Raw genomic sequence first — 26,584 nt, forward strand, 5'->3', positions numbered from 1 at the left:
AGAACTCCGCGGGTTGCACAACCGATGTTAGGAGAGAAGTAGGGCCGAGGATGCTCAGTGCTGCCGCGGAATACCGACTAACTGGGCCCAGGCAGATGGGGAACACGATGCAGCTGGGAGCCCGAGCGAGCGCCTTCACGCTGCCGCAGCCCGCAGCAGGTCCTTCTCCTGGGGCGTCTCTCTGACCACCTGCCCTCGCCCCTCCGCGTCGCCTTTCATGCTGGGCGTCCTTCACCTACGGCTTTATTCAGCTGCCCGTTTCCTATGCTCCCTCCCTGCCTCTTGAGCCTCCACGAACCCCTCTAACTCCTCCGGGTTCTCACCCGTCTCTTGTCTGCCCTGGAGCCGCCCGCGGACCGCCCTGCTTTCTACCTGCGCCTCTTCCACACCCGGTCGCATTCACTTGTCACCCGATAGCGGCCACCCAGACAGAAAGACAGCCGAGCAGTCCAATCGGCGTCAAAGAAAGGCTCTCTGTGCCCGCCTTCTTCCCCCTGCCCGTTCTGACTACGGGCGATTCGGTGGCAGTTGGTAGGGAGCTTAGCGCGCAAGCGCGTGAGCGAGCTCCTGCTGCGTTTGTGAGTGACCTTGCGTCTCCTGCAGCTTGAGGAGGATGGAGGGGGAAGGGGGTGGTAAGTTAATCATCAGACAAATAGATGGATAACTTTATTGCTGGCCCCGTTGTACTCTCAGTGCCCTCCCGACCCTTTCCTCTGAAATGGCTGCGTTTGAGATGGGGGCGACCTATTTTCTTCCTCGCTTTCTGACCCCCCCCCCCGGCCCGGTTGAATAGTTGAGCGCTCCTTCTCTCTGGAAAAGGTCCCGATGGGAGGGGGGTGGTCTGGTTCTTTGCGCGTGCTTCTGCGGAAGGCGCTGCTGCGCTGCGCAAGGGTCCGCAAGGGACGGACGTCATCTCTCAGTGCTGTAGAAGGAAGAGCTGCATCTACTGGTAGACCTCGGAGTCTACCGTAGATGGCATGGATGTTTTTGCCCGCAGGTGCTGAAGGGTAGCAGCAGCGGCCCCCGCCCCGGTCATGCAGCCCCAGTGTGTATGTGGAGCGGCTGCACGTCCAGCGCTGGTGCCCAAGGGGTTGCTTTCAGCCTCTGGTCGATGCATCTTGGGGTTCTGATAAAGATAACCCTGGCAAAGAAACTCGGACGTACGAGGTGTCGGACGTACTGTGTCGTCGACCGAGGCAGCCCTGTGCGTGCTCAGTGGCGACCATCGCTTCCTGGTCCGTGTTCGCATCCACCAACTGGGGGATGGGGACACCTTTACCGCTTGAGATACAAGAAGCTGTCACGAGTGCAACGCGTGACTGCTGTACTTCGCAAACAGCAGAGGATCTTGTGGCACTTTAAACGCTAAAGTAGATAATCTAATGTGCCCCTGAAAACCTATTTCAAAATAATGTGTTGGTCTTTAAAATGCCCCAAGGCTCTTCATGGCTTGATACGACAGATTAACATGGCTACCTCTCTCGAAACTGATGTACTTCGAGTTCTTTTTCAAATACATATGGGAGCTGTCCATAAAGTGCATTATACTTGGGGAATAAAGGTAGACAGATGAAGAACAGGGGAAGAGTGTAGCAAAGTTTAAATGCCCCTTAGATGGTGGAACAGTCTGCTGTGGCTGATGTATGACTAAATTAGAAGGGAGGTGAAATCTAAGTGATATTATATGGGAGATGGAAAGGTTCTAGTTGGCTAAGTAGCTGATGAGTATATACTTCCACACTTCTGGAGCTGTCTTGCTTTTGGTATTTTATATGTTAACATCTAAAAAGTTTTAGCAACAGAAGGTTTTTTTTTATTTAGTGCCTATCACTACTATAGCATTATTTAGAAAGTTAATCCAAATCAGAAGTTGTTCTGTGAGGTTAGGGGAAAACATGAAAACAGTGGCTAAGGTTACGGCTATCTGAAACAAGATAAGTTTCTTTGAGCACTTGCTTGATTGTATTCAAATTAATCCTAACTTTTGAAAATATGTTTGTTTGTAGTGTTGGGAATTGAAACCCAAGAGTTTTGCTGTGCTCACTGATTTAAAACCAGGAAGTAAAAACTACATGAGAGTTGTTTGTGGTAAGTGTTCAGGCTAATGAGGAAATAGAGAAGAAAGAAGTACTCTTCAGAGAATGCTAGTGTTTGTCTACATAACTGACTTTCCCTCCAGCTCCACTCCAACTGGCCTTTCTACAGATCGTCAACAGCTTTTCCGATCCAAGGATTGCCAGTATTAGAGCAACTAAGATGAAGCATTATTTTTGGCAATGACTGCTCACAAATTTGGCTTTACCTATAACACAATACCCTTTTATTAAACAAGGATGAAATCTTCATATTATTCCTAGTGAGTAAACATCTAATTGGATTAAAGAAGTAACTCTAGAAACCAACAGTTAGCCTCCCATCGTTCTTATTTTTTTAGGCTGCAGTTCTGTGCACATTTACTTGGAAGTAAGTTTCATGGAATTCAGTGGGCCTTGCTTTTATACAGAAATGTCTAGAGTTGCCCTGTAATAGAAAGTGCAGCAGTGTGAGAATACCTAGTTGATCATTTGGGAGTGGGGCAGAGCCAAATACTTTTTATGTGGGGTGATTTTCTGTTGAAACTTACTTCCACTAGCTGCTTTCCCACATTATAATATTTATTTCATTTCTGTATAGCCCAAGAGCCAAAGCTCTTTGGGAAGTTCATAGCAATTCACAAAAGGTAAGACACAGATACAATAAAATATAGTATAAAATACAGGTAAAGTAAAATACATTGAAATTAGATACCATAAAATGCAGCATAAAATTTCTATATGTAAAATCTTAAACAGTATATGTAGCTACAACAATTTAAAATGAAACTTGTTAAAACAACTAACATGTCTCAACATAGTGAATGCCTGGAAGTGACAGTGTTTGTGCTGGGGCCCCCACTGGGGAGATTATTCCATAATTAGGGGCCTCCACTGAAGACCTTTTGCCACCAACCTCACCTCCCTTGGAAAGCTTCAGATGTGGATTATATTACCTGAGTAGATTGTGGCTGGGAGAGGCATTCCATCAGGTATTGTGGTCCTAAGCCATGGTAGAGATTTATTGATCGAAACCAGCAGTTTGAATAAGAACTTAAGAATAGGACAGGGTCAATAGCCATACTGAGACTGGAATGGGATTTTATTGCTTATGATTTGCTATGACACAGGGCCAGGATCCAGTTGCTGGGCAGCTGAACTGCTGTCTCAATTTGTGTGCTGTGGCAGTGCTACTGAGCATAGCAGGAATTTTTAACCTGCACTGCATGACTTGATAATGTGTCTATGCCAATGACCTAAATTGTTGGCAGGTGTGGAAGCCCACAAGCTGCACTGGGGCCTTCAAGTGCCCATGATTCCTTAGTGCAGGGGTGAAAAGAACATAAGGGAAGCCCAGTGGTTCATCTGGTCCAGCACTCAAATCTTTTACGCAGATTTGAACAAATACAAAGAAGGCAGCGTAAGAGAGAGGAAAGGCGTGACTTGGGAGAATGATCCCATGTGGGCTCAGAAAAAGAAGCCATTATAGGACTGACATCTGCTCTGCAGGGACCACTATTAGGGAACTTATCTATAGTATCGAAAATCTTGTAGACAATTAACATTAAAAGACTTTAGTTTTATTGCTCTGTGGAGAGTTGAATGTTTATACAACCCTTTCACGACACTTGGAGTAGTCATCTACCAACAGAAGCCAGCTTATCTCTTACCTAGATATGGCAATCCTGGGCCACCAGGTCTGTTGGTAGAAGGTACTCTGCTATTGAAGCCACTTGAGCCTTAACTGACAAAGATAACTCCAGGAGGACCACCAGCTATGAACCTTCTTCATCAGAGAGAGTACAATATCATCCAGAACAGGTTGAAAGCCCTGTACTGAGTCAGAAGAACCACTGAATAATAGAATCTCAGTCTTGTCTAGATTGAGCTTCCATTTGTTAGTCCTCATCCAGTACACTGTCACAGTCAGCCACCAGTTTTGCAGATTCACAGTCCTACCTCATGGAGGAAAGGAAAAATAGATATTTTTCTTCTAGTATTTCTTGTCCCACCCCAGCCATACCACTGCTTCAATCAAATATATATTTCTCCTTCATAGGTCTTTTGAGTGGGGAGGCAGAGAATATAATCATAGATTTTTTTGTTCATACATTGTTTGGTCTTTAGTTTTTCCATATCTGATACATTATTACCCCACCATCCTTTCTACTCATTTTAAATCAAGTGATTTTCACTTTCTCAAATTGTCTGCGATACAATTAATATAGCACATGTTAATTGCATCATTTCTTTACAGTATCTGATAGGTTAATATTATATTAACATTTGTTTGTATCATACCCTAAGCAAAGAGCTGTAAGCAACTGGAAATAGTTGGAAAGGTTTGCAGCAACCCATGCCTGTTGCCTAGCTCCCTGACCAGTGTGTTCTTTAAGTCTCTTTAAGTGATACCACCCATGCCATTTAGTCTGCTCTTGTATAACAATACAAACCATGTGTCAACCTAATTATCTCAAATGCTGCCTGCTACCAGTACAGCCTCTGAGTTTCCAGTGTGGCTATACTAGAATCCAACATCTCCCAACTTTTTAGGTTATTCTTATTGCCTATCACAATGGATTTCAAACTTCCCTCCCACTAACTTGGCCATTACCCTGTAGAAACAGTGTACTTGTAATGCCTTTGATATACTTCTGCATCTATGCATTATCTGGGGAAATCACTAATGGTAGATAAGTTACATAATTTATATTATCTCGTAATAGTGAAATTACAGAGAAACTATTCTTTGCTCCCAAAGCCATGGAAAGACTGGCATCAAGATATACAATTCAGCTGCACAAGCAAGCAGCCAGTGTACTATAGCTGTTACAGTGCTGGATCACAGTTCAGGAGAAGGATTTAGGAGTACCCTAAGGACTAGAAGAAGGTTCTAGTCCTCATTCAACCATGAAGTTCACTGAGTAACTTTCAGCTCATCACACCCTCTCAGCCTAACCTAGCTAACAGAGTTGTTGTGAAGATATAATGTAGAGGAGAAAAATCAGGTAGGCAGATTGGGGACCAGATTCTTTTATTCTGGCTCTTTAAGGCCTTGCCACTTTTGAAGCTTCTAGAATAGGACTAGGCAGAAAAAGCAGAGAAAAAGCAGTTTTGCTATTCAGGCATTTTGAGACTCATGCCTTTACAGAGGCTTCCTTGAAGTGTGACCTAGAAAACAATCGAATTTCATTGCTTATCAGTGCTTCTTTATTATTGTGTAGATTTATTTTTATGCTTTGATTGTAACGATATGGCATGCTTATTGCTTCATAACTCTGTCAGAAGTAGTATAGAAGGACAAGCATGAAATAATAAAATAAAGGTAGATTTTCAGAGGTTTGGAATTTCAGCCTCAACAAGGAGTTGTTGCCAGCATGGCCAATGGTCAAGAATGCTGGGAGTTGCAGTCCAAAGCACCTGGAGATCTCACTTCTACTAATTACTAATGTCTTTATTAGGCCATGCTACCAGAACTTAGACATGTTGCTTTGAGAGTGTAGTGTTTTAAAGGGTGTCTGGATTAATGCAATAATATTTAAATGTTGGAAAATGCAGTTAGCAGACTAATCCTTTCAGGGATTTCCGGAATGGCCTTCCTCCTGAAAATAAAGGGACAAAAATTGGACCAGGGGGACCTACTGATCAGCTCCATAAATAGTTGTCTCAAGATTAATGTACTGGTTAAACCTCATAACCTTTCAAAATGCATCTGTACACACTGACTTCAGTGCTCCTGGCTTCTAGTACTGTATAACTGATAGTATCAGTAGAACCTACATTATGTTTCTATGCTAGTTTGAAGTTGTCTTGCAGTGAGAAATGTAATGAAAGGCAACTGTTTGAAAATGCTTTATACCAGAAATTATTCAGTAGCTGCTGAAAAAGCTGTGAAAACTGCTTCTGTATGTATATAGGAGTATAATGAAAACAATGGAAAATTGAAATCTCTTGCAGATGCACTTCTACTGAAATCATAATAATGCAGCAAACACAGTAAAGCTAATGTCATTAAAATACATTTAGAGTACATGTAGTCCCTGAGTTATGGACGATTTCTCTTCCTATGAATGTCCTTTATGTCCAATTTGTAAGTAAGTCAGATCACATGGGTAACCCAAATGTTTGTCTTAGTATAGGTATATAATATCTTACCTTTCTATGCATATAAAATGCTCAAGAAACACTTCCAGATTCACTAAAACATCTTAAACACAATACAGCATTGTAATGATGATGATAATACAGTAATAATAAAGTAACTACAGGTACTGAAGAGAGAGAGAGAGAGAATCTCTGTGTCTTTCTGAAGACATTTGTTTCCTGCAAAACCCTAACTCTATCCCTGATTTTTACTAAGCATTGTGAGTCCCCAGTGTTCTTCCTTCTTTCATCTGTTCCTGTTGCCTGAGTGCTTCGTATAATGTAGTAGGTTTGGAAATAAAAAGAAAACATTTTAAATACAAAAATAAATAAAGAGATTATATGGTAATATCCCAAATGATTTTTTTTTATTACAGTGGTACCTTGGCTCATGAACTTAATCCGTTCCAGGACTCTGGTTGTGACCCAAATTGGTCATGAGCCAAGTTAAATTTCCCCATAAGGTTAATTGTAAATAAGGTTAATCCATTCTGTAACTATTTTTTGTTTTATCAGAAAAATGTGAAGCAAAGTGACAAAGAACAGCAAAGATCACGGCCATCTCCCTGTCCCCCCAGCACGACCCGCCATCCCGGCACACTGGGGGAGGAGAGATGGGCGCAATCGCAGGTGTGGTAGGGGAGGAGACAGGTGCAATCGCGGGCGCGCTCGGCGGGGGGGGAGACAGGCGTGATTGTGCTGGTGGGGGAGATGGCCGAGATTGTGGTTGCACTCATGCAGGAAAAACGGGCGCAAGCACAGGTGCGCTTGTGCAGGAAAGACAGACACAATCTCGGCCATCACCCCCTCACCCTCAGCATGATCACGGCCATCTCCCCACTCTGGGGGTGGGAGATGGCCGCAATCATGGTCGCCACCCCATGCGAAGTTCGTGACCTGAGTCAAATTTTTTATGAAATTTTTGTTCGTAACCCGATTTGGTCATGAACTGAGGCGTTTGTGAGCCAAGATACCACTGTCTTTCCAACACTACAGAGTAGAGTCCTAGGAACCAAATAACATGATGCATTGCCTTGTTTTGCTGCTTGGATGCCAAGCATCCAGTTGAATAGTTGGCCTCATGCAGCTTCAGTTTAAAATCCATTTGAAATTAAATTTTTGAGATTTTTCACGGAAACCCCTATGAGGCTTTTGTGGAGCCCTAGGTTCCATGAAACACAGTTTGGGTATCACTTCTCTGTGTGTGTGATTGGGTATACAGTATTGTAAAAAAAACAACAAATAAAAGAGACTGTTATTAAAGCAGTTTAGAACATTCTTGAGGTAACATTAACTGATGATGATGGAGATTGTGCTGCAGGAGAGCAACGGGGTTACCACGGACGTTGTTTCCTTGAAGTAGGCCTCAAGGGTGTTTGTGCAGCCATTTTCTTTTTCTCACCCTAAAGGGCCTTGTAGCAGGTGAGGGCCTGGTGACAAGGGCAAATGTTACAGAAAAAACAAAGGGGAACTATGCACCCTGCACTTTCCCTAAAACACACTGGCTTGGGTATAATTGAGCCACTGCCCAGAACATATCTCTAGGGAACTAGGTTGCCACTGCTGACACATTGCCAAACATGTTGCATAGTTTCTTAGAGATATTCACAGCTTTTTGTTAAAGGTATTCATATAGGGTCTACAGCACTTTGCATGTTCATAAGTAGGGGTTGTTCATAACCTGGACAACCATAACCTGGGGACTACCTGTACATGTTCTCTAAGCATTCAGAAGTTTGAATCTAAAGAAGAATCTAAATATGAAATGTAACAAAATTTTAGGAAACCTGTGCTCCTTAAAAAAAAACTGAGTTCATGGAATAACTTTCTGTAGAAATGGTGGTTGGAAGTTTAAGCATTTTAATGTGTGCCAGGGAAATTTTATAGTACTTGCTGTACAGTTGTCTTAAACAGAATATAAATCAAACTTGCAGGAGCTTTACTTGAGTGATAGACTATTTTACTTTGGGCTTGAATGAAGTGGCTTTTATGAAATTTCTTTTAGGTCAACATTCTTAATAGGCTTTTCTGATTTTTCCTTTGCTTTAGGTACTTCTTCTGGTTCCCTATGACCTTCTGAAATCCTATCCAGAATGTATTTATTATTAATGTTTCTCGTTAATGGAATCATTATTTTCTCTGGGGTTAATTCCGCTTATGAGTCAGTACCTAGATTACTCCTGGTATCTTTTGATGGCTTCAGGGCTGATTATCTGAAGAAATACAAACTTCCACATCTCCAGGAATTTATTAAGGACGGTGTTTTAGTAGAACAAGTTATTAATGTTTTCATCACAAAAACATTTCCAAATCATTACAGTATAGTTACAGGGCTATACGAAGAAAGCCATGGTATTGTAGCAAATGAAATGTTTGATGTTGTTACAAAGAAAAGGTTTTCTCAGTTCAATGACACAGATCCTTTCTGGTGGAATGAGGCAATTCCTATTTGGCTGACCAACCAGTGGCAGGAAAATAAAACAAGTGCTTCTGCAATGTGGCCTGGCACTGATGTAAAAATTCACAACACTACGCCTCACTTTTTTATGCAATATAATGCTTCAGTAAGTTTCAAGGAACGAGTAGAAAACATAATCACATGGCTGAACAATTCTAACCCAGCAGTCACTTTTGCTACTCTTTATTGGGAAGAGCCAGATAAAAGTGGACACAAATATGGGCCGGAAGATACTAAAAACATGAATAAAGTATTGCAACAAGTGGATGAACTTATTGGCTTTTTGGTTCAGAAGCTTAAGTTTTCAAAATTGTGGGATGAAATTAACATTATAATTACAAGTGACCATGGCATGGCACAGTGTTCCCAGGACAGGTTGATCAAACTGGATAAGTGCATCGACCGAGGGAGCTACGTGCTGATAGACAGGAGTCCAGTTGCTGCAGTACTGCCACACAGTAAGTGTTTTCTTATTCATGTAGAAGAATATAACTTTGGTTTTTTAAACATTTTAACTTTTAATAGTAATAGTCTTGATGGTTTAACATGAGATGAGAGCAAAACACACCTAGCATGTGAAATCAGTGATTACATCTCTCAATGGTTTTTAAACTTTTAAGTTACTGCAGAGGACTCCGATCAATAGTGCTCCAAGCTCTAATTATATTCTGGGGCAGAAGTATGGGTATCTACAGTCCATACTTTTCCTGTACCCTATCCATGACTTTAACAGAAAGCTTTAAAGTGTTTGAATCCCAGATCCACTGCCATGTCTTTCTATTTTTATTTATTTTTCTTTATGAATGTAATTTATTTATTTCTTGCTATTTATTGTTTTAACATTATTGCTGATTGTACTTTTATTATTGTTGTTGTCTTTTAAATATTTGTAAGCTGTCTTGAGACGTTTTATCAAGACAGATAGGAGAACAATGTTTTAAATAATAAATAATGCAGGTATCTGTGAGGAGCAGTATCAACAACTCAATAGGAGGGCTTTCCTTCTGTACCAGGAGCAGGTCTTTAGTACAGTGAATGGGCCTCAGCTGTCCATTGAAGGCCACCCCAAAAATCTTTGCATTACCACAGAGAACAATATGGCGTTGCTGGGAAAATTTTCAACCCCCCCCCCCCCAAACTACTGTGAGGATTCAGCAAAGCTCAATGGGAATATAAAAGACTGAGCAGGATGGTAGATGAGGTTGGGGTCCCTGTTAATAAAAAGCATCTCTGCTAATGAAGTGCTGGTACTGCATCCACTGTTGTGTAGGCCCCTGTGATAAAGCAAATGTGTTGTAGTCTTAACAGACGATTGGAAACTTCTGAAACAAGTTGGTGTTGCTTTTTAATTGGTTGTCATTTAAGGAAAAATGGTTGAATTGTTAACTGGCTTAACAAATGCCAGTTGTTAAATTTAAATGTTAAATTTAAGTTGTTAAATTAAGTTGTTAAATGTGGATTAGCGGGAAACTAATCAGCTAACTGTGGAAACTATAGTGTCTTCTTCCATAATATCTAAAACTAAGTGTATTAAATTAGGATAAAAATAAGATAAACCTTGAACTTGCAACTCATAAGAAATATGGAAGATCTGGTTTTATGTTCAAAATAACAAGTTTTTAACCTTTGCAAAACATAGCACATCTTGCTTTGCACTTATCATTCTCTGTAGATAAAGAATATGTATATAACTTAATGAAAAACTGCAGTCCTCATATGAAGGTTTATCTTAAAGAAGAAATCCCAGACCGGTATCATTACCACCACAATGCACGCATTCAACCAATAATTTTGGTTGCTGATGAAGGCTGGACTATTGTACAAAATGAGACCCTCCCAAAGTGTAAGTATTTTCACTTAGCATGCATTCCATGGATCTGTTTGGAGAATGTGACTGTCCCCTGTAAAAGAAACAGAATCTGGATCACATAAACTAGGGGGTCTTCTGGAAACGGACACTTGGAAGGATGAAGTCAGAGATCCTTGGGATTCTGTCCCAGCTAATTCTGTATTTATGCAGATGCTAGTCTGCTTCATGGTAGTTAGGCTAATGTGGGCAGTTCCAAACCCATTTTTGTCTTTCTGAATAGAGAGGATTAAGCTGGAGGCCTTAACAGTTGCAGCAGTGCAGGCTAGAGATGGTACTAAACTGGAGGTTGTTGGTGAGCAGAAATCCAGTTCAGCAAGTGGGCAGTGAGCCAGGCAAACTTTCTTTGAATCCTGCTCATTATTGAAGGTTTACTTTTGAAAACAATTCTACAAGCTCCCCCTCTCCACTTTTCAAGATTCTTCAGAAAGCACTCGGAAGGAGATTATCCAAGGATTTCTTGAGAAAAACCAAGGTAACTGTGGAGTAAGCTGGTATGGTGGCAGAGAGGAAGAAGTTGATTCTTTCTAGCAGTGGCAGCTGTACTGGCCTATCATACCTGCTCTTGGGTCAGAAGGGAGTTTATGGCTGTTAATCATTCCTGGTTGTAAAGAAATTCTTCAGTGTGACCTTTAAAGCAATCACTTTTTAACTGCTGCTTCTATGGTTTGGCATCTTAAAAATGCAGTCTAACTTGACTATTTGCAACTGACTCATGGGTAGAGAAGGATGAAGAATCCAGAACTTTCTTCACCATATCTCTTAACTTCCTATCCAACAGCAAGGCCATTGCTACAAGCCAGACAGGGCTAGGTTTCCTTTTTCAAGTCTGAATGTGCAGCTTCAACTAGCTGTGGGAGGAACCTTACATGTGCCACTCGTTTCAGCAAGTGCCACTTGTTTGGATGGCAAGTAGTACCTGCTGAAATTCACTTTTATACACAACTGTTGAAGGTGCAGGAAGCCTCTTATCTTTTCCAGCTGGCCACCTTAACCACAACTTGGAAAGGCCATGGGGTTGGGGAGGGAGGTGACAGAAATGCCACTTGTCTCCCTTGCAAAAGAAATATTCCTGCTTCCTTTGCAAAAGAAGCAGCACCCCTGCAAAAGAGGTCTGTTGTTGCGTTCCCTGTGGCACCCTGGCACTGGTTGGTAAGATGTGTCATCCAAACACAAGTGTGGGATTTTATTGGATCATTTGTTTTGACTTTTCAATACTTCCCAGTTAAAACATGTATCCCCAAATGATAATCACCACTGCCATCACTCCAAATAGGTATTTAATATTAATATTTTAAAATTAATCGTTTTCTAGCTTCCCATTTGGTATTGGGAGGTACTTCAATTCTCATAGAAAGTATGGTGTGATACGTAAAGAAAATGCATGCTTTGTCATTTGGTTTCCAAAAGGCCACTTCAGTATCATTTCTAGGCACATGATGTTTTGTTGGCATCAACAAAGGAAAGTGTGTGTCCATGGGGGGTGGGGAATGAAAAACTGGACTTCCTGGGGTCTGAAGACCAGGCCTTTAACCATGAGAACAGTCACTGGGCAAAAGGTTCCATTCTATATCTTATACACAGACCATTCCATATCTTAAGCAAGAGTTGTAAAAACCCAGTCAGGGAGACATAACACTAATAAGAGTTTCTCTTGCCAGCACTAATGAAAAATAATTTTCTCTAAATTTAACAAGGTAGGTAGAACTGTAGTGGCTTAGGCCCTTAAAGTTCTTCAATTCGTGCAGAGAATGGTCTGCTGAGTTTGCTTTATGATTCAGTCATCCTATGTTATGACTGTTCTTACCATGCTGGACCATAAGGTCCAGAAGTTGGACATTTGGGGACAAGAATACTGGACAACACTTCCCTCATCATCATTCCCAGCAATTCTAGGCAATGATATAATGTTTTTCATTGTGAAGAAATGGCAGAGCTGTGTATCAGAATATTCACTGGAGTTCTTTGGAGATTAAGACGCACAGACAGTATCACTACCCAAGCAACCTAAAACTGCAGCACCTCAAAAAACCAAAAAAACATAAGCCACTTACTCTTATTGTATCTTCTGACAGATTTTAATTATAAGCTGCTTTGAATGCCAATTGATGTTAAAATGTAGGGAACTATAATTGTATATGACAAATAGCAAACTCAGGTGCTGAATTATGATAGCTGGGTAGTCAAAACAGGGCTACAGTGAAACAGGAGAGATGGTGTCATGCATATTTTTATTATATTTATATATATATATACCAACCTGCCCATTAAGATCTGGGCAGGAGGTCCTTCTAAAAGAGCTGTCCCTTAAGCAAGTAAAAGGGACAGTAAATAAAAGAAGGGCCTTCTCAGTGAGTGTCCCTCAATTATAGAACAGGTTCCTCCAAGAAATTTGCCTGGCCCTAAACTTGTTTCGGCACCAGGTAAAGACATTTCTTTTCTCTGAACACTTCTAAGAACAGTCTTAACATTTGTTTTTAATTATGACATCTGTTGTTCAGCTTACTTGGTGTAAGTGTGACATTATTTTTTAACTTTTTAATTGTGATTTTAACTGGTTTTATTGGTTTTTTTTTAAAAAGTATTTTACTGTAAGCCACCTAGAGGATCCATCTGGATCAGGTGGCATACAAATTCAAAAATAAATAAATAAAATAATATATATAATATTATAATAAATTATAAATTATTCATTATATTTATATCCTGCCTTTATTCCTTCCAAGGAACTCACGGTGGCTTACCAAGTTCTCATCCTTCCAGTTTTATCCTCACAACAACCACCACCCTGTGAGGTAGATTGGACTGAGAGTCTGTGACTGGCCCAAAGTCATCCAATGAGTTCCATGGCTGAGTGGAGACTAGAACCCGGATCTCCTAAGTTTCAGTCCCACATTCCAAACCACTACACCGCATATGAGAGCACTAGCTTTGCTAAAGTAGGATACAACTGCCCCGTCTCCAAATAGCCCAGTGGTGAATACTGAATGCTTGTTGAGGTGGACAAAAAACCTATGGGGATATGACTGATCAACAAGGATGCGTCAGGCCTTGGCAACAACTAAAAGATGAAGGGAAAAATACAGAATGGCTTATTACCATTTGGTTTCAAGATAGAAAAAGCAAATCCAATCAGGGAAAGGTATTATAAGAAACCTGACAGAATTTGAAAAGCTGATACACAATGAAAGGATCGTTTGTTAGGCACATTTTACAAGCAATTACTCCAATTTGACTCTGAAACTCAGCAAGTTAAGAAATACATGATAATTTGGATGCAGAACCTTGAAGAAATATTGTCCTGCCAATGAGAAACTTTATGGAAGACATTCATTAAATTTACAGCCAGTCAAACCTGGCTGTTACAGTTCCCAGGACAACTCTGACCTGGTTCACATGACATGGCACAGGTCATTCTGGATTATTTATACAACCTCCATTCATGCTTCCTGTGTTTGCACCATACAACAACCTCAGATTGGGGTTAGATGTGCAAAAAGACACCTGAATGCCCTCTGTACCCTCACCCTATGGTAAATAAAGTATTATAGTTAAATAAATCATGGTGAGCTGTCATGTTGTGCAAACAGACTCAGTGTGTGGAGTGAGAAGGGTTTGTCCATCTTATCTTAAATAATAGATTTTAATGTAGATGTATTGTTGGACATTTTGATGAAGAGGCAAGCAGAAGAATAAAGTTATGCAATTCATGTGCACTTCTAAAGTTTCCACAAATTCAATAGTTTTAGGATATTTTTGTAAGGGAAAACAGTCTTGGGGACTGCAAAGTCTATTTACTGAAGGAAAATACTTTTAAAGAAGCTACAGCTTTCTATTATTTATTAATTTAAAATATTTATATGCTGCCTATTCCTCCAACAGCATCCCTAGGTGGCTCTCACTACTAAAATATCACATTCTAAAATTCACAATATAAAAATTCAACAATAGTACTTTAAAACAACAAAACCCAATTAATTTCTAAATTAATGCAAATAAAAATCCCAATAAATTATTTTACCAACAGGCCATAGTGGCATCCATGGGGGAAATCAAGTATTAAAGTGTCTTTTAGAGAGATGTCTTTTTTCTCTGTGTCTCAGAAAGAAAGTTTCAGCAAGTCTCTGTTTCAGGGTTGTCTGTAGTAGGAAACTAACTGTTCAGTAGAACTTTGTAGCATGTTAATAACTCTTGGATTGTTTATTCTTCTCTATCCAGTAGGAGACCATGGATATGATGATTCTCTCCCAAGTATGCACCCATTTTTGGCAGCTCATGGACCCGTTTTTCGCAAAGGTCACACGCAGAAGACAATTCGTACTGTTGATATTTATCCAATGATGTGCCACATCCTAGGTTTGACACCTCAGCCTAATAATGGGAGCTTGAGCAATGCAAAGTGTTTGTTAGCTGATCAGTGGTGCATAAATGTCCCTGAAGCCATTGGAATAGTGATTGGTGTCTTTATGGTATTAACTACTTTGACATGCCTCATAATAATCATGAAGAACCGAACACCGTCACTGCGTCCATTTTCACGACTTCAGCTTCAGGAGGAGGATGATGATCCTTTAATTGGATAACATGTGCTGACTTTTGTCTGGAAAACTTGGCATAATGCCTTAAAATTACACTGGATGACACCTTACTGTATGTTTAATAAAGATCCACCCAGAATGTCACAGAGGAAGTCTGGTCTCTCCAAAAAGACAAATGTTGAGCAGCATCTGTTTTCTGCTTTGAAATATGTTATATAAGTGTTGAGCACTTATTTAAGAAAGTGACAAGAATAAGGATAATTAATTATTTATAGATTTATAGATTGTAGTGTTTGCATGCACTTTATAAAGGACTCCTTAGCGAAACCTCTGCATCTCCTGAAATTGGATGAAAACAATTCTGTACAGTAAAGAGGTTTTGTAGCTGATGTTTGTGAAAATTGTTACGTCATTTTCTTATATTTATCGTATTTCTGTAAAAAAAATGTTTGAGGGAAAAGGGTTGCAAGTATAAATTTTTAAAATTAGAGCCTTCTAGAAGCAAGATGCCTTGGTTCTACTGCTTAGCACTGTAAATATGATATTGATCTCTGCAAAGTGAAAATACAACTTAACTTCCATTCTGGAAAAATATTAGGGTTGAAACAAAAGAAATAGAATGCCAAGCTGCTTAATTAACTTTGCCCCAGATCAGTATTTTTTAAGAACCACTGACTGCTTTTCTTCCATAACTGTAGGCTGCATTGTGATTATACGTTAGTTCTTACTTGTGGTTGCATTAATAAACATCCAGAATAAATCATGAGATTAGCAGAAGCAGTGAAATCCAGTGCTCTGGGAACCAAGAAAAACAATTTCTCCTAAGTTATGTTCTTAAGTATTTGGTTTATTTCTCTTGCATATAAATTGTAAATTCAAAACTATTTTTAAAATAGTTTTCTTGAGTGACACTGCTGACACAACTGTAAGCAAGAGTCACTGTCAGTGGACTAGAATGTTGAGTATGCTTTTGAGTTCTGTAGAAGGAAAACAGCCTTTAAATCCTTCCTATGAGTTTGTCAGCGTTAACATCCATGTTCCATATATTAAGGATATGCGTAGCTATGTTACACAAACTTGCTAATACCTCAGGGATTACACCAGGTTTTAACCCTTGTAATATAGCTTCCAGGATATCGGAAGCAGTAAGGCAAAAGAAGACATCTTTTGCATTTGATACGCTGTTTAGTTAATTCTGTCAGGAAATTCAGCAAAGGATTTGATGAACTGCTATTCATTTTGTTAAAAATACCAATTATTCAGTGAATATCTATTACCTGTTTTCTATTCATTTCTCCAAAATGTTACAACAGTCAGTTTACTTCAGTCTTCCCAACCTGCTGCCCTCCAAACGTGCTGGACTACAACTGCCACAATCCCCAGCCAATACCAGGATCCTGGGTGAGGGAAGGTGGAGCTAGCTCCTAAGGATGCGGCACACTCTAGTTGTCATCTTTGTGGACAGCTACCTGGATTATATAGCAAGGATACAAATGAAGCAATGAAGGGGAAAAGAAATTCTAGCTGTGAAGCACATGCTGCATTATTTGTTTAAAGGGCTTCTGTGTTTAACTGGATATTTATATGACCTGCAGGTTTTATGGAAAAATATTTTCTTTATGAATTAAAAATAGTATTTTATTGTTGTGTTTTGACATCAAATTACTTTTAGGCTACAACACTAGTACTCTAAATTCATCCTTAAACTCTTGCCTGTAGAATACCAATATTCAAACAACCTGGTTTTGCTGCTGCTGCTGCTTTTTAAGAACATCTTTCATCTTCTATAAGCAGGTGTCAGAAACTGGATAATAGGTGAGATCCAAACTGCATTTAAGATACTTCCTTTTGTAGCCATATTCACCAACAAGTCCTAAGCTGTCTAAACCTTTGCCAGTTGACAACTTTGCCCTGTCATGTATATTCAGATGTAGTATTATTCCCAGGAATCAGCAGGGATAGGGTACTCTTGAAACCAGTCTCCAAAAATTAGCCTAATTGTTTACCCTTGATGCTGCTATTAAGCACTGCCATATCTTCTCCTGGCTTTTTTCCTTCAATAGAGCTATAACCAAACCACTTGACTATCTTGCTACTTCCTGTTGTTATGTTTAGAGCATTGGTGTGCAATCCAAATGCACAATGGAACCTGTTTTGATAGTTGGCTAAAGCCTGATAGATAGCCGATTGTGTGGCAGATTACCAAGACCTTAGCTATCCATCAAACACAAATGATATCTTAAGATGCTTGTGGTGGGGGCATTGAATGTATGCCGTGCTGGTTATTCCAGAATTTGCAGTAGTGCCTTTCTAGCTACAGTGAGTTAGTTTCCTTCTCCCTTCTAGGCTTTTAGGGACAGTCCTAACAGTGCTGTGCGGAGCAGTTGCATCCCCCTCCATGCAGCCCCCTATGGCTTGCTAGGGAGGTGTGCCCAGCTTGGCACCAGAGGAGCTTGGGAACATCTCTTTGGCAAGGGGGGGGGCGAGAAAGTGAGGGGACCAATGCTGTCTCCCACTCAGCTACATGACTGCAGTAGCACCCAGGGCAAGAGGCAGCTGGATGGCATGGATGAGGGCTAGTACTAGCCCCACCTTTCTGTGTCCTGCAAAAGAGGCAATCCTTGCCAGTGCTTGCAAAGCAGGTGTCAGATGGGGAAGGCCCTCTGGAAAGCTTGAGCAGGAAGAGGAAGAAAGCAAGGGGTGAAGCCCTGCAGGGTGCAGCCCCCAACAGGACACCCAGCAGCTGCTTGCTCATACAAGAGGGGCGCACACGACCCCCAATCTGGGCACCACAGCCCAGCCAATTCTCACAGGAGTGGTGATTCCAACGAGTAGCATTGCAGTTCTGTACTCTAGAAATTGTTTTTGTATGATGTTAGCTGCTTTGGACTTACTTTTGGAAGTATAAATAACTGATGAAGATAACACATTTGAGTAATGAAGACAAACTCTTGTTTTAGTTCCATATCAGAAAACATAATTTATTAGGCATTCAGTCATTTCACAGTGTTTAATGACTGTTTACACCAGAGCCCTAACATTCATAAGCAAAGCCCTAAATCTTTTGTAAATTATCAGATTTACTAAAATGTGACAACAGTGTTAACAACTGTGTTAAAACACTTATTTTTCAAAAAGATGTCTTACACTGCAATTCTAGTATGTGCTAAATCGTTTCAATCGTACTCTTCTAAGCACCAGAGAAGAAAGAATACAATTTGATAATAAAACCTTGTTGCTGAAATGGTTTTTGTTTTCTTACTGACAATAATGTTCTTACTGTATTTGGAAATACAGTCCGCTCTGAAGAACCAGGCTGTTGGTCTCTAATTGTTCCTGGTTCTGGAATGGCTCTGAGGTACCCAAGTGGCTGCTGCAGCCAACACAGCTCTTGCATGGCTTTGGCTGGAGCACCAGCCATACTTCTTCCTGGAGGGACAAATCTGGCCAACAGCATGTGCTTCCACCACTTACAGATTAGATTATGGCAACAGATTCTACATAAGTGCAAAGAGTGTTCAGAATCTGGTGAGAAACACACCAGTAAGAATTATCTGGTGTGCGTTTCTCAGACCAGATTGTGATGGCCTTCGGTTAATTGCTCTGACTTCCTGTTAGCTTCTGGAGACAGTTTGAGGTGCTGGTTCCTACACAGCCCTAAAGAGTTTCAGACCAGGCTAACTGAAAGTCCACCTCCTGCTCTATGAACCTGCCCATAGGTTGTCAGGGACCACACTTTTTGTTCCACTGCCTTTTGGTTGTTAGGAACAGAAGGCAGCACCTTATTTGTGGCAGTGCCTACGTTACAGAATGCCTTACAAAGGCATTTAGACTAGCCCTGTTCCTGATGGCTAGTTTCATCTGGTATTCATGGTATTTGATTTCTCCAAATTTGCTGTCAATTTTTAGTCATAATCTTTGCATAATCTTTGTCATGGTTTAAATTGTGGCATGATTTCATTATATTACTGCATGCTTTGGAGGCTCTTGTTAGGGCAGAAATATTCTCTAGAAATGCTCTTAAACAGGATGGGTAACTTTCAGCCTTCCAGGTGTGCTTGGAATGCAACTCCCATGATCCCTCAGCATTAGCTTGCTGACCATGACTAACTGTAGATGCAGCCCAACCAAATTACCTACCACTGCTCTAAAATATCATAGAATATTTTAGAAAGAGAAAGACTGGCATTTGAATCCTACACATATTTCTACTTGGTAAAGATCACAGCTGTAGTACAGACATTGGGGAAGGGGTAAAAATCACCACCAAAAGGTTGTGCCACCACCTAATATGGCAGCCTTGCATGTTCTTTGGAGCTTCAGTATGTTATACCCTGCTACATTTTTCTTCTGAGCATGCCATAAAATAATTTTCCCCTTTCTGAGAGTAGCTCAAAAGACTGTGCATTTGGGGAAAATCTTTCAATTTAGCTTTGTATCAGTGCAGAAATTCCAGAATACAAACAACATGAACACTTCTGCAAATTCCCTGTTTGTCTTTGCTGGATTAGCAGCTTGCAGCAGAAAAATATTTTTAAAATATCAATCAAATGAGTAGTGTGCCACATTTTCCAGCTCCCAAATCAAGCAATCTTGACTTGACAAAATTACCTTCCTTAATACACATTTCAATACATAAATGCATGAATCACTGTAACAAGCAATGAAGTTTCCTGATAAAATTGAAGATTGACACAGTAGTTTAGTTCAGTTAATAACATTACCAACAAGAACTTACAGTTATAAGTATTTGTGGTTTTTGTGCATACATGCAATTTGAATACCACTTGCTCCAGCAAGTTACTTAAGTGCTTTATTTGTCATGTCACATTTTAATCAATATTTAAAGATAAACATGTATAAGAAGGACCTTTATTATTAGTAGCTGAGACATTCTTTCCCTTACCTTCACATATCTGAGGTTCAGATCTAGCTTTTATGGAAGGAACAGAGACCCAGCGGTGGCTCCCAGTGAAAGAACACAGGGCAACTGATTGCCTTCCAGCCCACCAGGAGCACCTCCCACAGGATTCCTACATCAGATCTATAGATTTACTATCATTGTTTTCACACTTATATGCAAGCTCACATGTACACACGTTCCAGAAAAAAATACCATGAAAATAAAGGGTCTTTTTCCAGAGGTACAGCAAATATACAGCAGAATAGGGTTTCAGCATCTGCTTTTGAGTGACAAAGAAATGCTCACCCAGCCACTAAAGAGAAATGGTGCACACACTCTACCAGTTTTAACATACACATTGCAAAAGAAAAAAAAAGCAGCGTACCAACTCTCTAGCACAGAGGTGGGCAACTTCTACAAGTTAGACAACTACAGTGCCTGCTTTTCCCCCTGGAACCTTGCATCTCCTTTTCCACAGCAGACTTCCTGGAATTCCAGCAATGCATCAACATCAGTGACTTGGGGCTGGGGATGCAGGGGGAAGTGTATGATACTCACACCTCCTCTAGCACATGGACCAGTATACAAGGTCTAGCAAGGATAAAGAATGTGTCCCTCCCACCGGCCAACAAAAGGGGTGGGGCGGGGATAGAAAGGGAGGTTTCACAGAAATGACAAAGCAATGTTTACACCAAGGAAAGCTTACGTGCTGGGGATAATTGTGGGCTAGGCAGACAAAAGGGATGCATTTAAAGGAGAGAGAAGGAAATGGAGCTAAAGTGCTAATACTTACGAAGAAATACAAAGGAACTCACTTCTTGGCTGGTCAGATGCCTGGAAAAGCATTTGGTACTGGCTATTCTTACACCTCCTGGCTCTGGGTTTTAAATCAATGGGTGGTAAATCATCTTATGATAGTAGAATGGACTTCATTATCAACAAGCTTGCACAGGTGAGGCCTATGAACAGGCAGGAACAGGGGTACTAAGTGGAAGTTTGGCCATTATTGTAATGGCTCTCTTGTAAATTGCTCAAGGCCTCTGGGAAAGGGGTGGTATATAAAAATATTAAGGGATTCCAGAGCCACTATCAATTGGTTACAAAGAAAACTGAAATAGGAAAGCCTTAAAATGAGCCTTTTCCTTAGATCATCTCTGCTCAAAAGAAAACAACATTGAACAGCAAGGGACTGGAAATTAGAGGCAAACTGGAAACTAAGCATTACAGATGTATGGCTAAGTATATGATTGTATCTGATTTAGGGCCCTCCCTGTAACTTCGACAGTGTGTTGTATTGGGTGTAATATTCTCAAGAGAATGTACTAAACCATGGCTCCTCAAACTATGGCCTGGGGGCCGGAACTGGCCCGCCATGCCCATTTATCCGGCCCACCTCAGAGGTTTTCAGCGCATGCCGCTGCCTGCCTCACCCTCCACACAGGGAGGCGGCAGCTGGCTAGCATGGAGATCGTTTTGGACTCACTCGGAGAAAACGATCTCCAAGTGAGCAAGCCGCTGCATCATGCGCCCGCTGCTGCATGGCGGTGCGTGCCCGCCCATCCCTGCCTCTTCTCTCCTCTCCTCCCCTCGCCACACACACCCACCCACCTGTGCCTCGCTGCGCCCCGCCCCCCACCTCAGCGCCCATGCACCCGAACACCCTGCTCCCATGCCGGCCCGCGCACCCCCTGCCCCCGCACAAGCTTTCCGGCCCACGCCCAGCACTGGCACCTTTCAATTGGCCCCCTGGTGAAAAAGTCTGAGGACCCCTATACTAAACAATATGCATCTCTCTACATAAGCATGTAATTCAACTATGGAAAGCAAAAAGTGCACAGGACCCTGCTTGATCAATATTAGAGAATCATTACAAAATACTGGTGCCTACAAGCTGAGTAAAACATTTGTTAATACCAATGTTGTGCTAGATGTATAAGTCTCAGAAAGGAGATTTTGAGCATATTTGGTCATTGCCTGAAGTCTGCAGCTTTCTGGTGGGATGCATATAATCCAGTGTCATAAGTATGTACATATGTGTGCAATTACTTTGGAATAACTCTCTTAAATTTAATCAAAAGACATGGACAATTAGATTTTGGCACCTCTGCAGCCTACCTGGGCATTCTTCTAATTACTGGCAACCTTCGAACCAACAAGCTTTTTAAAACAGAACAGATTCTCTAGCCAAGGACACAGGCTGATACCAATGCGAGTACAAATGACGTGTCCAGGCAGACAACCTGTCTGAAGTCTTCTGTAGCATCACATCAGCTAATATGCACATTTTCTGTCAATGTTAAGCTTTCGTTCATTCATATGCTCATACTCCTAGGAACACTCCCTATAAACTATGGTTAAAAGGGTGTTTTAAAGCAATCCTATGCCTTTATTTTAGATGTTAAGCTTGAAGTAAAGGCTGAGCTATTTCACCATGCTGCACCCACACAGCTGGTACATGGTTGTGATTTACATGATTTATAAACACTAGAAGAAAAACAAAGACGAGCATGCCACCCAGGAAAGTCCCTATGAACCAGGCATATGATTCCTGCAGGTCGTCTCTATGTTGTGGCTTCTCTGGGGCTGTACTAACAAGTAGATCCTTCACATTGTCAAGTGACCCATTGTTGGGCAGTGGACTGATACCCAACAAATGACATAACAGGGGATACAAATCTGTAGAATTCATAGCTTGCTTGGTGATGTTCTTTTTAAAGGCAGGTCCATGGGATAAGAATATAGGGTGCATTTCTGGTTGCATGTTGTCATATCCATGGTTACCCACTAAACAGAACAAGCAAGTTCATATTACTCCTATGCTGACATTCATGTTGTAAGACATATCTGACCCAGACTTCTTTCTCACAAAAGCAACTGATGCAGAGTCATACAGCTTCAGCTATCACAGCTATTCTTAATGGGCACACTCCTGCAAGTAAGTGAAGAAACTTTGACCTTCTGCTACTCTGTCTCAGATATGAAGAGCAGTTCTGAGACTAAGAATGCAATGCAATGTATGTTTAGGGAGTAAAATATCCTACAATTCCCAACATGCCACAGCCAGCTATGGATGCTAGAAGCTGTAGCACTTTCTTCTGCTCAAACATGCATAGGACTACATCTCAACCATTGTCTAATTAGTACAGTATACATGGGATGTTCAGCCTGGGGCGTTAGGTCAACTGACATAATACTTGCTACCAGGAAGCAAGAGATACATGTGTGAAAAGTCTGCAACACCTACCAAAGCAGTAGTGTGCTGTCCCTTTTGGGATCTGGGTACAATTCTAAGAATTCTTACATTACTGAGAACTGCAAACCTTCCAACAGCAGGATAAAACCTCTAATGCAAAAGCCTGAGTCCCATGTTTCATGAGTTCAGCCCTGAATGCGAACATAATGCAGAGTTATGCTACATAATTAGCAGAGGAGTTAAGTTACATTATTAGCATAACAGTGGTAAGATACACTGTTCCAGAACTGCTATTCACTCTAGCAGTATGATATGAAAATTCACTCATTTCATTGTCTTTGATCCATTGCAAAAAGTTCAGTTTGCTAGGTGTTAATAGTGTTCCATATATTTGGTAAATAACTTTATGCAAGGGAAGTGCTTTATGTTACTTGCAACAGCCTTAACAGGATTTTGAAAAACTCTGCATCAGAGTTTCTTTTTATTCCTCTTTCCAGTACAAAATGCAATTTCAAATTCTTCCCTCACTTCTCCTTGGGTACCTTGCGACCAAACTATTAGGCACAGTTAGTCACCTGCTTCGGGCAGTGGATCTTGGGTGTCAGGAAGCACATCAGTTTTGTAGTTATTTATTACTGTCAGATTTTTATTTCCAGGAATGGGGAACAGCACTTGTGAGATTTTGCCTCAGATGTCAAAATAACTCATCTGTCCCAGGGGTACTGTGCACACTGACTGGGAGGGATACAGGGAGCAGAGAAGTCATTTTATGCCACAAAACATATTGGACTGATCCTGCCAGCCACCAAGACTAATAAGGAAGAGGGGATTTCAATTGGTCTCCCAAAGCCAACTTCCTACCCACTTATAATATTATACTGGTGCTTACTGCCAGTGTGGTGTGATTTTGAGCAAAGGGGTGCTATAGAATGGAAGGAAACATACTTACATAGAAACCCATCTGACTTGTTTTGGAGGATTTCCCATCCTTCATCGGCAACTGCTACGATTGGTTGAATTCTACGGTTGTGTCTGTAATGTAGTCTGTTTAGAATATCCTCCTTCTTATACACGCTCATATGGGGATGAGCATTGACTAATGCATTGTATATTTCATCAGTTTTGCCTTCAGATTAAAAAGAAAAAGTTTAAGGGTAGGATTCTGACACACTGCGTACTTTACATGCTCCAAATAACACAAAAGCCAAGCTAGCGGTCAAGAAAAGTCTGGTTACCAAGATCCAACGAATATAAAATTGTGGTCAATGTGTGAGATTTGGTGTTATAGCACTTGTTTTCAATGCAAGTCCCACATAAAGCAGCAACTTTCTTTACAGCAAAGCAGATAGCATTTATGAAGTTACCAGTGACTTTGTAAGGGGCTACTAACTTGCTTAAGCTATTTATAGGATGCAGAGCAGGTTGTAAGAAGACACTGTCAGGTCACAGAGCAGACTTCTTGTTTACCTCCGAGAAGCAATTCCTGCTTTGATGCCTCCAATTCAGGCTTGACAGTGGGAGGCACCTTAACAGCCTCTGCTCTAGAAACAAACTCTGTACATGCATGAGAGAGTGTGCATATATGTGGAGAAACACAGTTTCCCCCTTGGGAAGGAAGTCTGGGTTATCGTCCCACTTTCCACTCAGCTTACAATTAGTTCGCAAGTATTAACAACTACCACACATTGCTTTTCTAATTCCACTTACAGGTTGCAATCTTAGGGTTGCAACCTGTAAGTGGAAAAAAGCAAGTCAGAAGGGGCCTCCGAGACTATCTCCAGCCAGCTCCACTCATGTATTCCCCAGCAAAGGGGATTTACTGGGAGGGAGGTACAATCATACTCATTGGGACTTTCTTCACTCCTTACAGCAGGAGAGAAAAGTGAGATTTGTAAGAGGCTCTCTGGGGAAGCAAGTGGATAGTTCTCTCTCTACCATCAATTCAGATACAGGCTGCTCTCTTCTCACACTGCTCAACTCTTTTCCCAGGTCTACTGCTGAGATAAAAGGGCAGCGAGGGACCCCACTCCCCTGGCCTTGGGTGGCCTCATGCAACCTGTCTTCTGCAGGTGGCACATCCCTATTCTAGACTCTACTGAGTATTTTAAATACTGATCTTTTACCCTTAGGCCAAGTGCTGGATTCTATAACACCCAAGCCTTTCAGTGTGAAGGAAACTGATGCAATGCTGGTTCTTTTAACACCTGAAGATTTCTAAGCCTACCTTCTTCTGGTAAAATAGATACAACAGGTGAATGGTCAATCATTCTGTATAGATCTCTGTCCACATACAGATCAAGCTCTATGATCCTGCCTCTTGAAGACTGGGCCATTCCATGGTCGCTTGTGATGATGACATTCAACGAGTTCCACAAGTTTGCCTTCTTCAGCTCTGACACAAGATAACCCAGCTTGTTATCAATATCTCTAATGACAGGTTCCATGAAAGGACTGTCTGGACCCAACACGTGTCCCATCCCATCTGGCTGCTCCCAATACAGTAGCCCAAGATTGATGGGCTCTTCAAACATAAACCACTCGATTAGCCTAGCGACTCTTTCTTCGAAAGACACAGATTCATTGTAAAGCATATAGTATGTAGGGAAGGCCCCATGTATTTTCACATCTGTTCCAGGCCACATTGAAGCTCCACTTCTATGTCCTTGAATCTGATTAGTGATCCATATTGGAGAAGCGTCTTCCCAAAATTTTGGATTATAGGTAGTCATATGGTTCATGGAGAAAGTTTCATTTAAAACTGGATCATACATCTCATTAGCAACTATGCCATGGCTTTCTGCATACAGTCCGGTTACCATTGTGTAATGATTAGGGTAAGTCTTGGTAATGAACACATTGGTGACTTGTTCAACATGAATTCCATTCTCTATAATATACTGGAAATTGGGTGTTGGGAATTTATAGATGTAATCCCATCTAAATCCATCAAAAGAAATGAGTAATACCCTTGGTTCATCTTGCAGGAAACAGAGTATCCCTGGAAAAGTCAATATAAAAGTTGCCAAGAACCTCCAGCAGCCATTCAAAGCCATTCTTCCCAGCCAGCATCTGTAGAATTGAAAGACAAAATAGAATGTAAAGATTAGTAAACAAAAGTGTTTCTAAATTATTATATACTTAAGGGTCTGATTATAATATTTGGGGTCATGAAAATTCAGGTGCTGCTGACCCCAAGGGGCTTTTTGGCTTCTATATATGATGAGGCTTGCATGCTTAAATAACCCGACCCCGCTGTTCTGCAAACACCTCACTGAAGAATGCATATTTTCATTCTTGTGGCAATGAAAGAGCAGCCTCCCATTAACCTTCCCTAGATAAACTTTGTATTGCAGACTTTTGTGTACTGAAATAGGTACACTGCAGTTTCAGGGACTTTAAGCAAAATTTGC

General features: G+C 41.0%; 3 protein-coding genes across 4 annotated transcripts in view; 1 reads left to right on the top strand and 2 right to left on the bottom strand.

Annotated features, from left to right (window-relative positions):
* CLIC5 (chloride intracellular channel 5) overlaps positions 1-24,240 on the bottom strand; it is a 108,468-nt gene extending 84,228 nt beyond the window's left edge. The window contains exon 1 of one of the 2 annotated variants that reach the window (XM_044419231.1): positions 24,124-24,240. In XM_044419231.1, the coding sequence (XP_044275166.1) occupies positions 24,124-24,168 (45 nt within the window). In that variant the 5' untranslated portion in view covers positions 24,169-24,240. The remainder of the gene's footprint in view (positions 1-24,123) is intronic. The other variant, XM_044419227.1, reaches the window with a different exon arrangement.
* Positions 562-16,719, top strand: ENPP4 (ectonucleotide pyrophosphatase/phosphodiesterase 4). Its single transcript, XM_044419225.1, has 5 exons — positions 562-632; positions 2,007-2,088; positions 8,265-9,131; positions 10,346-10,516; positions 14,759-16,719. The coding sequence occupies exons 3-5, from the start codon at positions 8,309-8,311 to the stop codon at positions 15,121-15,123; spliced, it is 1,359 nt and encodes a 452-aa protein (XP_044275160.1). The 5' UTR covers positions 562-632; positions 2,007-2,088; positions 8,265-8,308; the 3' UTR covers positions 15,124-16,719.
* ENPP5 (ectonucleotide pyrophosphatase/phosphodiesterase family member 5) lies at positions 18,033-26,227 on the bottom strand. The gene is made up of 3 exons (XM_044419224.1): positions 25,399-26,227; positions 24,124-24,300; positions 18,033-22,765 (listed from the first exon to the last, which is right to left on the bottom strand). The coding sequence occupies exons 1-3, from the start codon at positions 26,225-26,227 to the stop codon at positions 22,380-22,382; spliced, it is 1,392 nt and encodes a 463-aa protein (XP_044275159.1). The 3' UTR covers positions 18,033-22,379.
* Positions 26,228-26,584: the final 357 nt, after the last annotated feature.

Source organism: Varanus komodoensis, unplaced genomic scaffold (genome assembly GCF_004798865.1).
Source record: "Varanus komodoensis strain SLA01 unplaced genomic scaffold, ASM479886v1 scaffold100, whole genome shotgun sequence".
Lineage (NCBI taxonomy): Eukaryota > Metazoa > Chordata > Lepidosauria > Squamata > Varanidae > Varanus > Varanus komodoensis.

Excerpts from the sequence above, each read along its gene's own strand:
- ENPP4 (XM_044419225.1), top strand. The coding sequence starts at position 8,309 with ATGTATTTATTATTAATGTTTCTCGTTAATGGAATCATTATTTTCTCT. Across the intron at positions 9,132-10,345 it reads TGCTGCAGTACTGCCACACA|ATAAAGAATATGTATATAAC; the intron begins GTAAGTGTTTTC and ends CATTCTCTGTAG. Across the intron at positions 10,517-14,758 it reads AAATGAGACCCTCCCAAAGT|TAGGAGACCATGGATATGAT; the intron begins GTAAGTATTTTC and ends TTCTCTATCCAG.
- ENPP5 (XM_044419224.1), bottom strand. The coding sequence starts at position 26,227 with ATGGCTTTGAATGGCTGCTGGAGGTTCTTGGCAACTTTTATATTGACT. Across the intron at positions 24,301-25,398 it reads ATCTATTTTACCAGAAGAAG|GCAAAACTGATGAAATATAC; the intron begins GTAGGCTTAGAA and ends TTTAATCTGAAG. Across the intron at positions 22,766-24,123 it reads CAAGTCAGATGGGTTTCTAT|TGGGTAACCATGGATATGAC; the intron begins GTAAGTATGTTT and ends TGTTCTGTTTAG.